Genomic DNA, 14,167 nt, shown 5'->3' with positions numbered 1-14,167 from the left:
CAATTCCACTTACATGATTAGAATTCAGTACGTCTCTAAGATAGGAAGAACCAACTCACGGCAGGTCCAGCCGTTCTTTAAGCTTGGCCGCAGGCATGAAGAAAGAGTAGAGCGTGGAAACCCCCTGAGAGAGCATAGTGATCTCCAGTTTGTGTTCATTCTGAGGGAATAACAGAGTGTGAACCATGAGTACACCAGGTCAAGTTTGCCTGCTTCTACAAGGGATGGACACAAATATGGCATGAAAATATAGCAAATAACCTTCCAACTGACGACTAGAAATACTTGTCATAATTTCAAGTTAAACCAAACGTTTATTTTGGCAGTTTGTTGTGAAGATCTTTGAGTATCGTAAAAAGAAAATTACTGAATAGTACAATATTGTCGATCAATCTTTTCCAAAAAATGTCATTTCATCACACAGCTGTACGCATGAGTTTACAAAAGTAACATGGATTATTGATATTTATAAACTTAACCACATGAAAAACAAAACAAAAAGGCCTCTTTTTCTTCATTTCTTAAATTAGATTTCTTATAACTTACTAATTTATGCAACCAAACCAATCAGAATGTGTTATTAAAAGTTTACCTTTTTAATTTCACACTTGAAATACTTATATACTTAATAAAAACTTAGTCCAGAATAACAAATTGGGATAGGGTTAGGGTAATTGAAGTAGTTGATTCATTTATCTGCTGAGTACTAAAATAATCTTCAATGTCCACCCCCTAGTTTCTTCAAACACATCAACAATGAGAATCAAGTATTACCTTGAAATAGTCCAAAAACTGTCGGAGTGTCATTTCTTCACCACTGGGCTGAATGCCTTTCACCTCAAAGCGGTCCCAAAGTGTCCAATCAATCTCATAGTACTATTAAAGAAAGCAAATGTGTCAAAGTAGCTCATTCATTCAAAGGGATGCCAACTCTGCTGCTGTAATGGAGAATGCTGTTGGTTACCTTGTGTTTGGGAGCAGCTATGGGCTCAGAGAAGGCGAAGAAAGGCAGAGCAAGGTTCATGAAGCCGTTCTTGTAGGACTCGAGCTTCTTGTGCCCCTGAACGATCTTCAGCAGCTCCAGACACACCAGACCCACCACGGCAGCTGTCGTCGTGGCGATTGCTGGAATGATTTTTCCAGCAATGAGTTTGCTCTGAAAGAAGAAAAAGATAGGTGAGGATCTGCGATGGTGGGATTTGCCTCCCAAGACAGTTGAGAAACCATTTCATTGGCCCTCTCACCTTGTGTCTATCTGCAGGAGGAATGTCGTAGTTCTCTGCTCTTAGATTAGAAGCTGCTACGATGAAGTCCATATGAAAGTTTGTTTCATCGCCTTGTGTCTATCTGCAGGAGGAATGTCGTAGTTCTCTGCTCTTAGATTAGAAGCTGCTACGATGAAGTCCATATGAAAGTTTGTTTCATCGTCCTGAGGAAGAGAATTTAATTAGCATTTTAACTGAAGTTCATAATTTCTAAAGGCTGGAAAATTGGGGTTGTGTTAGTGCTGGGCGGTATGACCAAAAAATGATATCATGGTATTTTTCACAATTATACCGGTTTCACGGTACATGACAGTATTTTTTTTTCATGCATGACCGGGTGTTAACCATATTTTCTACTGATTGAGAGAGGAAATACTGCAGTATATTGACTTAGAATGCCCTATTTTTTATATCTTAACAAAAATAAACACTGGTATTCGGTATGAACCGGTATACCGCCCAGCACTAGGTTGTGTCATAAGCGGTACCTTTTCAAACTCAATGGGACAGAGCTTGAATTGAGAAGCTGCTTCTGCAGAAGGCAACCGTGTCTTCAGTTCTTCAAGCCTAGAGTCATCTGAAAACAGCCCAATAATAAAATGAGCAATGTTTGGGACAGTGAAAACTATCATTTGCTTTAGCATCAGGTTTAATTCGTTGCAGAATCATTGTATAAAATCTGAAAAACAAAAAGGATGAGCTCAGCATCAGTTTCAAAATCCACATCCACCACTTCTCTTACCAATTGATGCATTGGCACTCTGCAGCTCCTGATCAGACACGTGGATCTTGACTCCTGATTTTGGTGTGAACTCAGGCACTTTAACATCCTGCAGCAGCTTAGTCAGATCAGAACGCTCAGTGGAGCACGGCAGGCCATATGACTGGGCAAGCAAGTTAGCTGCTGCCATGATGTAGTCCATGTGAAGATCCTACCAATCACAATGATATCAAGACCAATCATTTTTTGTTACGACATGAAAGTTCAAAATCTTTTATTTGAGTCTTTTCACAGTGAATACTTGCATTGTTAGTGCTGAATTCTAATGGATGAGGACATCTCTTTGGACCCGACCAGAATGGCGCCCCAGAACTTGTAAGCTAGACAGAAAGAGCAGAAGATATTAAACTAAATGTTCGTTAAAGTTGGCATGAAATGGAAATTCAAATGCATTTTTATTGATTTATCCATGCATGTTTTTTCCCTTGTAATTTTTAACCAATTTCATAACTCAATACTCCAGTGAAGTCAGACTTTCTCCAGTCTCCCCTTAAATCCTGTCCCGTTCTTACAAAGCGGCTGCAAGCTTGCATTCAAATCTGCCTCCATTCAATCAACATTCAATGGACACAAAAGTCCATCCCTACATTTGTCCTTTATCAAAATCGGTTTCACTCAGATGTAAGGCACAATACTTGAAGGTTCTGATATAATTTTTAATCAAGGAAATAATAAAATATTTTGCCAACCAACTTAAGTTTTTTAATAAATCTTTTTTCTTCATTATGATCTCAGGCCAGTTGTATAACCTTGACAATTTTGACTTTATGCCTCAATAAAACTGAATTTAAAAATGCATACATATTACATTGAAGTAGTGTTGTCAAAAGTACCGACGTCAGCACTGAAATATAAAAAATGTGATGATATAAGCATTTGCCACTAGCATTGAGCGGTTGTGTGCATTCTCAGACAGCTTTGATTGGCCATTGTGTTCTTGTGCTCAACAGATATGTCTGTGTCGGATCCATCTGTGAGCAGATATATTAGGGATCCACTGACAGACGCAGCTTTCAAACACTCCCATGTGTATCTGTGCAAGCGCTCTGTGAAGAGTGTGAAGCGATGATCATTGTAGCCAATCACAGACGTATCTGTTGAGCCAAATCTGTCAAAAGTACCGATACTGGTACTGAAATTTTAAAGGGGTGGTTGACTTTTTGATTGTGTTTATGGGGTGCAGTCTAACATGTGCTAATGCTTAGTTTAAAAAAAACAACAACACATTTTTCACATAATTTACCTTTATTCCACACCGCTCTGTCCCATCTCGTATAAACGCGCTGATCATTTCCTGCTTTTATGAAGCATAATCCCTCAGAAATAAGCGATAATCTGATTGGTTAGCTAGTCTAGTCTGTTATGATTGGCTAAACCGCCTCTAGTGCGCATCTAAACGTCCCGCCCCTCACCTCAGCGACATGTGCTCCGGTTGTATTGTAAACAATGACGTCGTCTATATTGCTTATCAATTTGTGCCCGATTGAGACACAGAGGATATTAGTGAAAAGGATCGCGCAGAACCTGTGCAAGCACGGCTCTTAATGGTATGTTTTTTGTTTGTTGTTGTCTCATACTTTTAGATACGCTGTTATTTGTAAATGCTACTGCTTCGGTTAGCTTTTAATATATGGTTTTATCCTGATTAAAGCTTTAATACAGTACGGCAACTGCACGCGCGTCCATGTTTAACGCTTCTCATAGTTATGTGAAAATAAGTGTATAAATGGAACAGTTCATTGTTTGAGCTGAGCTGGTGATCTGAATGAGAGCGAGAGAGAGATGCAGAGCGTGTGCGGAGCAGGGCGACGTGAGGAACAGTATTAAGAACCGCTGCTTTAGAACATTGATTTTGGCTGCCTTTTCCCGAGGGCGGGGTTTATCTGGGTTTGTTATGTCACAAACCCGGGAAGTAACTTGTAGTCCCTACGAGCCGTTTTTTGTAGGCATTAATCTGCCAGAATTTTAAAAGATGATATCTCCATTTGCATTGAACCTTTGCAGATGTTGTTTATGCTCAAACAGCAACATTACACACTAACTAACGTTAAAAAAGTGAAATCGCAATCAACCACCTCTTTAAAAATGTGACGATGCCAGCATTTAGAGCACTGTTGAGTGGATTCTTAATTAAACAGCTCTGATTGGCCATTGTGTTCACACCACAATGGCCAATTGTGATATTGGTACTTTTGACAACACTACATTGAAGTCATTGTATTTATAAACGGCAATTGTAATGTATTCGAATACATTAACCCTGGTGCTCCTCGCGTGGCAGTCAAAAAAATAACCTATTTCACACCAGAAATAACATTTCATTTGTGAATGTAATCTATTTTACTTCGATAATGTTTTTGATATTTCATATTTTCACACATTCGCAGTAGTTATAACCCATTACCTGTTAACCACTTTTTGAGCATAGACCTGAAAATAACATTTCCAACTTAAACTGTTGTAAATCATGAATGCTTTGCAGCACAGATTTAAGTTTGGTCTCTTTTGAAAGACGACACCTGGCAGATTATTGCTTTTATATGAACTATATTTTCCAAAACATGTCTTACTCTAAAACAAGACAATAAAAGCCATAAATCCAAGTTATGTTCCAAATTTGAGTTTGATATCTCAAAAATAGGCTTTCACTAAGATTTTGTTTGGGTGCAGTTCCAAATGTTTCCACTAGATAAAAATTTTTTCCAATTCGTTTCCAAAGCAGTCATATTTGACAGCGAGGAATACAAGGGTGACTATTTTCAAGCCCATTTAACTTTTTCAAATCATTTCCTTGATTTTTTTTTTTTTTTTGTTCACAAAGCAAGTGCCAAACCCTTTACCAAGTTTCATACCATTCAGATTAAGTTAAAAAATTTTTATAAAAACACCAAAATGTAAAATTTTTCAGTCAAATATTTATGAAAAGAGTCCAACGATAGCTGATCAAATGAGAACAGACAGGCCTCACCTGGTCTGGGGGGAAATTGTGCAGTAGCTGACGGATGTTGTTGTTATATTGACACTGCCAGTGGTTGCGGGCCCAGACTACACAGTCCTCCCAGCTGTGTGGGTAATCTGTCACCAGGCTCTTGTATACTGCCTCCAGCACCTCCAACGGCTGCGCTCCAGGGAGCTTCAGTGTGCGCTCCATAAACTTTGGGTCTCTGGGGAGGAATGAGAACAGTACATATTTAAATGGCTGACAGCACCACGCGTGGCAAATTTACGGGTTGTTCAGGGAGATAATACTTACGTCATATACTGCAAGGCGTTTTCAGCAGGCTGTTTGAAAAGTCCTTCAAACTCGTCACGAGCCCACTAAGAAAGCAGGTGGGTACAGACAATTTAGGTCAATCAAGGTAATAAAGGCTCAAGACACCAGAAGTTCATCCCAAAGAAAAGGTTGAAAAAGGTTACCTGAAGTGTGTGTTCAATTGCATTAGGGAAGTTTTTGAGCGTGCAGATAGGAATGGACTTCTCTGGAGGGTCCTGGCTGGAGCTGTACGACTCTGTGAGGAAGGGAATGACCACCTGCACGTTCCCTTTGGTGCCTAGAGTACCAGACTCCAGCAATGGCTTACAGTAGTACACACACCTCCGGTCCATATACATACCTGGAAAAGGAAAGCATGCGGAGTCGATTTCACACAAGCAGCTATTTGACAGTTAAATTTTGAAGTAAAATTATCATATCGAAGTTAGAAATTCAAATATTGTGACAATTAATTTTGTAGGGTGCCACAAGTTTGTTAAAATTTCCAAAGGGTGCCGCGACTAAAAAAAGGTTGGGAAACACTGACCTACATGACCAACCACTTTGCTTTCTAAAAATCTTACTTACGGGCATCTACATTGTCAAGAGCATTTGTCACTCCATCGAGGCTTTCAAAGAAGTCATCATCATAGATCTTCTCAGTGTCAGGCCCTACACGGTTCTGATGACCCGTGATGCGGATTGATGGGTTCATCTGCTTCACGGCTGCAGCAGCGGTCTCGCTCTTCATCTTCTGCTCAGAGGAGGAACAAAATGATCAGCAACCATTCAAGGAAGACATTACAATCAAGTTCTCTTCACAAAATTCCTTTTTCAATCTGTGTAAGTGAATCTCACCGTAACGTCCCATGGCCTAAAGAGGAACTGTCGATTGAGATTGGACTTCTCTATGGTGTCCATATCAGTAACTATGACCTCTCCTTCACCGCTGGCCAAGCCCATCATAGCAAAGTTTTTCAGCAGCTCACAACCAATGGCTCCAGCACCAACCTGAACACAGAAAACAAGTCACTAAACTTAATACTTACACTAAAGCAGTGTTATTTTACTATAATTTATAAACTATTGGTTTTTAGAATTATAAATTAGCTTTAATTTATTTTGACTAATAATTTTATACAATTGTCATTATTATTATTATTTTTTAAAACATTTACAAATAGCTTTAACGTATTTTTTTTTAAATTTCAATTAGTAATTTTAGTACTTCAACTAACTTATTATAGTTGGTTGCAAATGCAACGTTTCTCACTTTCATTAAAGTTTTAATCTAATATTTATATTTTGCTGCAATTAAAAATACTTTTAATGTTTTAGTTTACAATAACAACACTTGACTAAAGGCAAAACAATCTAGTTTGGAGCAGTCAATTCTTGCAGCATAAACTTGCCTTGTGATAAATGTAATTTTAAAAGGTTTTGTTTGATTGGATCAATATAATTTCAGGGGAAAAAAAGCAAGCATTGTGCAATTGCATAATTGGCTTGGTATAATCATCTCCCATTTTGACAAATGGCCAATTTCAGCTCCTCACCAGAAAGTATCGCTGTTTGGCTAACAGCTCCTGCAGCTTGGACCCAAAAACAGCAATCTGGCCATCATACCGGCAGTTCCTCTACAGAAAACAGATGAATAAATTATTCCTTGCAATAAACTAACAATCTTTTGGGTGAGATGCATGTAGCTCCACTAGCATCAAACAAATACTGAAAAACATGAATCGATATCACAAGAAAATGGTACAAGCAGCACTCACAGGTGCACACTCTTCCTCTGTCAGAATGGCATCCTCAGCGTCAGATAAGCACTCCAAAGCATCAAAATACAGCCACTGCATGATGGGCATAAACCATCAGCAACCATTCAAGAAAGACATAAAATCCCTTCTTTCTTCAGTCTGTGTCAGTCAATCTCACCGTAACGTCCCAAGGCCTAAAGAGGAACTGTCGATTGAGATTGGACTTTTCTATGGTGTCCATGTCAGTAACTATGACCTCTCCTTCACCGCTGGCCAAGCCCATCATAGCAAAGTTTTTCAGCAGCTCACAGCCAATAGCTCCAGCACCAACCTGAACACAGTAAACAAGTCACTAAAATTAACACTTAAGACTAAATCAGTGTTACTTCAGTACAGTTTATAAACGATTATAGTTTTTATAATTTTGAATTAGCTTTATTTTAGTTTAACTTTAGTAAATTTTATACATTTGTCATTATTAGCTTATAAATATATTTATTTTTAATTCTTTTAAATTCAATTAGTAATTTTAGTACTTCAACTTACACTAATTACAGTTAGTTGGGAAGGTAACATCTCATTTTCATTAACATTTTTCATCGAATATTAACATTTTACTTAAACTAAAAAGGTATTTAATAGCTTTATTTTACAATAACTCTGGACTAAAGGCAAAACAATCTTGGTTGGAATAGTTAATACTTGCAGCATAAACATGCCTTTTGATAAATATGATTCAAAGAAGCTTTGTTTGATTGGCTCACTATAATTTCACGGGAAAAAGCAAGCATTGTGGAACTGCATAATTGGGCATGGCGTAATCATCTCCCATTTTGATAAATGGCCAGTGTCAGCTCCTCACCAGAAAATATCGCTGTTTGGCTAACAGCTCCTGCAGCTTGGACCCAAAAACAGCAATCTGGCCATCATAGCGGCAGTTCCTCTACAGAAAACAGATGAATAAATTATTTTTTGCAATCAACCAACTCTTTTGGGTGAGATGCATGTAGCTCCACTAGCATCAAACAAATACTGAAAAACATGAATCGATATCACAAGAAAATGGTACAAGCAGCACTCACAGGTGCACACTCTTCCTCTGTCAGAATGGCATCCTCAGCGTCAGATAAGCACTCCAAAGCATCAAAATACAGCCACTGCATGATGGGCATAAACTTCCCTGTGCATGCCTGAAGAAAAAAAAAAACCAATAAATAGACCATGACAGAGGAGTCTAACACAACATGTTCCTGCTACATCTCTTTAATCCCAAGCTCAAAGACAATGATGGGAGACTGTATTACCTTCATAACCTCCTGGGCAGCAAGCCCACCAATAAAGGCATTGATGGGTGCCAGGTCTCCGGCAGCCACGCAGGACAGTTTTTTGATGATTGCCTGGTCCAGCTGCTCTTGCTTGGCAGATCCGGACTGCGTAGCATTCACCTCTTCAGCCAGAGTCACAAGCTCATCCGCATCAGACTGCAGCAGCATGGAGAGAGAAAGATATCACTGCTGAGTCGCTGAGACTGATGTCCACAACTCAGCATTCATATGCCATTAAACAGAACACTGCGTAGTGGTTGAGGCATTACATTTCTTGCAGTTCTTGGCAAGAATAAACTTGAAAGTGGATTGGACCTTATGCAGAAATCTAACAACCAGCAGAAGTGTTCACCTGACTCCAGGGCTTCGGTAGACGACTGTGCTTCTTCTCAAAAGCGTGCAGTGCCTGAAAGCCCACGTGCAGTTGGCCTGGACGATCAAATTTGGCAAAATCAGTCAGCATGAACTCTGGTTCGGCCATGGAAGAGGACAGGGATTTCTGGTTGAAGAAAGAAGTGTGCATATGTAATCCACTTTTTCACTTTACACGAGTTCTACAATGTTAATCTCAGCATGGGCGTCAACTTACAAAGGCAACTGTCTTGGGCATCTTCACTTGTGTGACAATACCACCTCTCACATAGTCCGAGAATGAGCTGGTGTTACAGATGCTGAAGGTGTAAGGACCTGACGGCAGAGGACATCACAGTCATGAAACAGCCTATAAGACTGACCTTCGAACAGTGTACAGTTAACTAGGGCTGCACGATATATCGAAAAATTATCGTTATCGCGATAATAGTATATGCGATATCCGTATCGCAGAGAGTTGCGATAAATTAAATTTATTTTATGTGCTAAGGATTTGTGTGTTACATGCATAGGTTGTCCAAATTGACAAATGCAACGCCTTACGGAAAAACGTCGAAATGCCACAAGGAATTAACAGATGCTATCACACGCTTTTTAGCTAAAGACATGATGCCTGTTAACACCGTGAGCAAAGAAGGCTTTGTGGGTCTAATTAACAAATTGGACCGAAGATATCAGCTGCCATCGAGGAATTATTTTTCTCATGTCGCAATTCCACAGATGTACGAGGCTTGTGTGAAGACAGTGAGCGCCGAGCTGCGCCAAGTGGACTTCTACGCTAGCACCACTGACCTGTGGTCCAGTCGCACGACTGAGCCCTACTTGAGCTATACGGTTCACTTTCTTACTCAAGATTTTTAATCAAAAACACACTGTCTGGGTGTTGTGTTTTTCCCCGAATCCCACACCAGTGAAAACATAGCCCATGGGCTGCGGGATGTTTTAGCCAGCTGGAACTTAAATGAGGAAAATCAAGTGTCAATTACAATGGTGCCAATGTGGTGAAGGCTACTGAACTTAATAATTGGGTCAGACTACAATGCTTTGGTCACCGCTTGCATCTGGCCATCGGTGAGTGTTGAATGTTGAATGAATTTGAAATAATAAAATTAAAACCGGAAAAAAAGGTACAGTTGTTTGTATAGTTGCATGTAGTATAGACATGATTTTGGATATTGTAATATTTAAGATAATGCGTTTATTTAGGAAATATAATCCACAGAGGTTAGCAAATTGTAACTGACAATTTTCTATCTCAAATGCTGTTATATAAAATTGTAATTATAATACTGTAATGTTATTTCATCCTGTATGTCCTTGTTTTTGTTTTTTCTTAACTCTACAGAAAATGCTGTTAAAGATGATGAGCGCATTATTCGAGCTGTTGGTCTCTGCAAAAAGTTAGTGGGACATTTCTCCCACACCTGGAAGGGGAAGATGGCCCTGAAAAAAAGCACAAAGAGCACAACCTCCCAGAGCACTCCCTCATCACAGAATGCCCTACAAGGTGGGGTTCAAGGCAGAAAATGATTGAGAGTTCTAGAGCAGCAGCGGGCCATAAGCGACATCCTGTCAGCAGACAGAAAGTCAAGACATTTAGTTCCTTCTTGGCAGGACCAAGATGTACTTGAGTCCATAAACCAGGCATTGCAGCCTCTGCAAGAATTTACAGATGCTCTGTCGGGTGAAAGTTATGTAAGTTTTTCATACGTGAAACCTGTACTTCACTTGATGAACACCTCAATTCTTGCTGCAAAGGAAGAAGACAGTAATTTAACAAAGTCCATAAAGATGAAGATTCTAGAGTACATGAACACGAAGTATGACAACCCAGCAACTCAAGAACTTCTGGACATGACCTGCTTTACGGACCCCAGATTCAAAGCCACCTACATCAGCTCTGACAAGGTGTCAGACATCAGAGCCAGGGTGATGTCTGAAATTGAAGCAACTGTGCCAAAGGTAAATGTTAATATGACAATAGTAAGTGACAAGATAATGCACTATAACTAGATTTGATTACAATATTTACTTTATTTCTCTATTTTAGGAGCAAAGCTTTAGTGATCAAGATCACCAGGGCATGGGTCCATCAGATGTCACCCTAAAGAAGGCCAAAAAATCCCTGGGCAGTTTCTTCAAGACATCCCCAGCTCTGTCAACTATGGAACCATCACACACTGTGGAAGCTGAATTGAACAGCTACATGATGTCTCCCACCATAGACAGTGAGATGGACCCTCTCACTTGGTGGCAAGTCCATCAGGTCAACTTCCCACACCCGAGTAAACTAGCCAGGAAGTATCTCTGTATACCAGCAAGTAGTTCACCTTCAGAGAGACTTTTTAGTACATCAGGAAATGTTGTGACGTGCCAACGCACATGTTTAAAACCTACCAAAGTCAATATGCTAGTTTTCCTGGCAAAAAACCTGGAATAAAATGTGTTTCACAGCACATATGGCATTGCATTGTGCTAAAACATAGGTTTGTATGCTATTACTCAATGCTTACATGTTAATACTTAATTAGTTTATTTATGTGGATGTTGACAAGATGTTAGTATTTCCACTACATACCAATTTATTTAAGGCCTGTACACTTTCTTTAATAGTATTTTTTTATTTAATTTGTTTAATAATATTTATTTTTATTTAAAAGAAAACGGGCAAGGCAAGGAAATATTTTCTTTAAAAGATGCTCTTGATGATTGTATGGATACATGTGAATAAAAAGTAATGTTTGAGAGTAATGCATTTTTTGTGTTTGCAGGTCTATGGTAACAGCAAACCAGAAATCAGAGTATCTGGCGAGGTTTTCAGTCATTTGTAGTATTTTAAAGTCTAAATGTTTGCACCTTCCTTCACAGTTTTTTTTTTGCCTGAATTAGATTTAATTAGATCAGAAGATATCTATTACCCGTTTATTTTAGTATGATCATTACCTATATAAATTATTTTTAAAAATAGCTAATAAAAATAGCATTTCTCTAGGGAAATGTTATATCGCAAGAAATATCGTAATCGCAATATTCAATATCGCATATTTTCCCAATATCGTGCAGCCCTACAGTTAACAGCATACCTCCTTAAACAGTAACAAGTACAGTGCTTTAGCCTCTGAGACCAGGAACTTATTTCCACCTTCCTGTTCCTGTAGGACAGGGGTAGGTGACTAAAGTGATCATTAGCTAAAATGATTGACATTTGTTGCCTTACGCTGATCCAGTTAAATTTTAAAAAGTAGGTCGACACAAACAGCAGTTAAACAGCCATAAGCAACCATAAATAGTCTAAAAGTTCCAGACATCTGAAATGGTTGTAAATTTGCCAAGACGTAGACAAATGTGAATGCCTTGACACACAGTGAGGAAGATGAGGCAAAGAAGAGTCCAATCATGAAAACAGTTTGAGCACTTTTTGATGTTTGTCAGCAAGCTTTTTGCAAAAAGCCTTTTCATGCTTAATTATTTCGCTAAATGACACTAGTCGTTTACCAAGTGATTTTGCCCTCAGCAAAAATCCAAGGGGGCCTGAAAATTACGTAAAATTATTTTATAGCTAAAACTACTAAATATCTAACTATGCATCTTTCCATCTATTAGATACACTAAATAAATAAATAAATACACACACACACACATATTGAAAAATAATGTAATCTACTTTTATTTGTGACTTCTAGACCTAAAAATCATGAACATGAATAAAATATCAAAATGCCATGTGGATTTGTATAACAAATATTGTAGTTATGCCGAACACTAAAATATTTTATTGTGAAGTAAAAAAACTTTTTTCTTTTTTTTTTTTCTTTAATCCACAGAGTGGACTGGAAGAGTATGTAAATAATTCACTGTTAGAAAGATTGGGATGCCAGAAAAAATTACAACTCCTGGACTTCTGAAATGTAATAATTTTAATTATATTTGCTTATTGGAGTCAAAAAGTTGAGAACCACTGATCTAGTATGTTTGTGGAGGTCTCTGGGCTAACAAGAGACTGGGCTGGGTGGTTTCTGGGTCTGTTCAAATTAGAAAACCTATGATAACTCACCCAGTGTCTTGATCTCTATTGGATCACAGCCATTGAGCTCTGTCATGCCCTGCACTTCTGTGAAAGTGACGAAATCTCCACTCTCAAATCCATGCCGTGCTTCATCCAGACATGTAACCACACCAGCACTGTCCTTTTCACACACACACCACACAAAAAGAGCAAAAGGTTCAGACAGCCAGAAGTTTAACAAATGTCAATGTGACACTTCATTCGCTCTGACTCTACAATAATCAAGGTTTAAAAGTTACCATCACACAGTATAATTTAGCCAAGTCCAGTTAACAATTTTTACCTTTGTGATCATTGAGATCATGGCGCTCAGTGGCTGCTCTCCATTGATGTCAAACACTGTCATTTCCTCCCCAAAATCACAGAACAGTTGCCTATTGAAATACAGAACATACATGAGACAAAATAATACCCAAAAACCTTAACTCAACACAAAACAAGAAAGGTATTCTACCCAAACAGCCCACGCGTGTCTGCCACGATCAACTTAATGCCATTACTATGGCAGAAGTCACCAACACGCATCTGCTCATCGAGGCTGGAGTTGGTGAGCACAACAACCTGGTCAAACACACAAACGCCCGTTATCCTACTCTCTTAAATGCATTAAATTTTAATGCAAAGTTCTGTATGCATGTGGGAAAAGTAGGATTTAGTCCATGTGTTGAGCTTATGGATGTAGTCCAGTGGATCCATAACAGTACCTGAAATTTGGTCAGGGATTCGTTGGTGAGGGCGCCAGTGAAGGAGGTTACAGGCACATAGCTGTTGAGTTCTGCCAGTCGAAGCTGACTGACCTCCGCACGGTTCTTCCCAAGATCCTCCTCACGCAGGTAAAACTAAGACATGTAACAAACCCTATTATTTTTATTACTACTACAATTAACATCACACTACATTTCAATTTCCTTATTCCTAAAATTATTTTTTTTAGTCCACTGAATATTGTTATATAATGTCTTAATTTGTTAATGTTCACTGCTGTTCAAAAGTTTTGGGTCAGTAATATTTTATAATGTTTGTAAAAGAAGACTCTTATGCTCAGCAAAGCTGCAATTATTTAATACAGTAATATTGTGAAATATTAATACAACTTACATTTTTCTATTGCAATACATTTTAAAATGTAATTTATTCCAAAGCTGAATCTTCAGCAGCCATTAATCCAGTCTTCAGTGTCACATGATCCTTCAGAAATCATTCTAATATGCTGATTTGGTACTCAAGCAACATTTCTTATGTCGTAAAAACATTTGTACTGTTTAATATTTTTGTGGAAACTAGTGTTGGGCCGATAGACGATGCCATTGTCCATCGCCGATGTTGCGCCGGCATCGTGATCCCC

General features: G+C 38.6%; 1 protein-coding gene across 4 annotated transcripts in view; it reads right to left on the bottom strand.

Moving 5' to 3' along the window:
- The window catches only part of uba1 (ubiquitin-like modifier activating enzyme 1), a 28,685-nt gene that overhangs the window by 909 nt on the left and 13,609 nt on the right, over nt 1-14,167 (bottom strand). For 3 of the 4 annotated variants that reach the window (XR_001635473.1, XR_001635472.1, XR_001635471.1), the window contains exons 5-23: nt 13,527-13,661; nt 13,277-13,383; nt 13,106-13,196; nt 12,811-12,943; nt 8,974-9,071; nt 8,737-8,883; nt 8,364-8,540; nt 8,142-8,249; nt 7,922-8,002; nt 7,238-7,390; nt 5,888-6,053; nt 5,464-5,660; nt 5,300-5,364; nt 5,015-5,210; nt 2,292-2,366; nt 2,008-2,197; nt 1,754-1,842; nt 1,245-1,429; nt 1,072-1,156 (exon numbers count right to left, since the gene is read on the bottom strand). Coding sequence is in view for 1 of the 4 variants with exons in the window: in XM_016500916.1 (XP_016356402.1) it covers nt 60-160; nt 775-876; nt 965-1,156; nt 1,337-1,429; nt 1,754-1,842; nt 2,008-2,197; nt 2,292-2,366; nt 5,015-5,210; nt 5,300-5,364; nt 5,464-5,660; nt 5,888-6,053; nt 7,238-7,390; nt 7,922-8,002; nt 8,142-8,249; nt 8,364-8,540; nt 8,737-8,883; nt 8,974-9,071; nt 12,811-12,943; nt 13,106-13,196; nt 13,277-13,383; nt 13,527-13,661 (2,696 nt within the window). In the remaining 3 variants the exon portion in view is untranslated. Of the gene's footprint in view, nt 1-59; nt 161-774; nt 877-964; nt 1,157-1,244; nt 1,430-1,753; nt 1,843-2,007; nt 2,198-2,291; nt 2,367-5,014; nt 5,211-5,299; nt 5,365-5,463; nt 5,661-5,887; nt 6,054-7,237; nt 7,391-7,921; nt 8,003-8,141; nt 8,250-8,363; nt 8,541-8,736; nt 8,884-8,973; nt 9,072-12,810; nt 12,944-13,105; nt 13,197-13,276; nt 13,384-13,526; nt 13,662-14,167 lie in introns of those variants that run through there. The other variant, XM_016500916.1, reaches the window with a different exon arrangement.

Source organism: Sinocyclocheilus anshuiensis, unplaced genomic scaffold, assembly GCF_001515605.1.
Source record: "Sinocyclocheilus anshuiensis isolate Anshui unplaced genomic scaffold, SAMN03320099.WGS_v1.1 scaffold879, whole genome shotgun sequence".
In the NCBI taxonomy this organism is placed as follows: domain Eukaryota; kingdom Metazoa; phylum Chordata; class Actinopteri; order Cypriniformes; family Cyprinidae; genus Sinocyclocheilus; species Sinocyclocheilus anshuiensis.
Note: the sequence above shows the minus strand (reverse complement) of the source record. Positions and strands in the feature narration are given on the sequence as shown.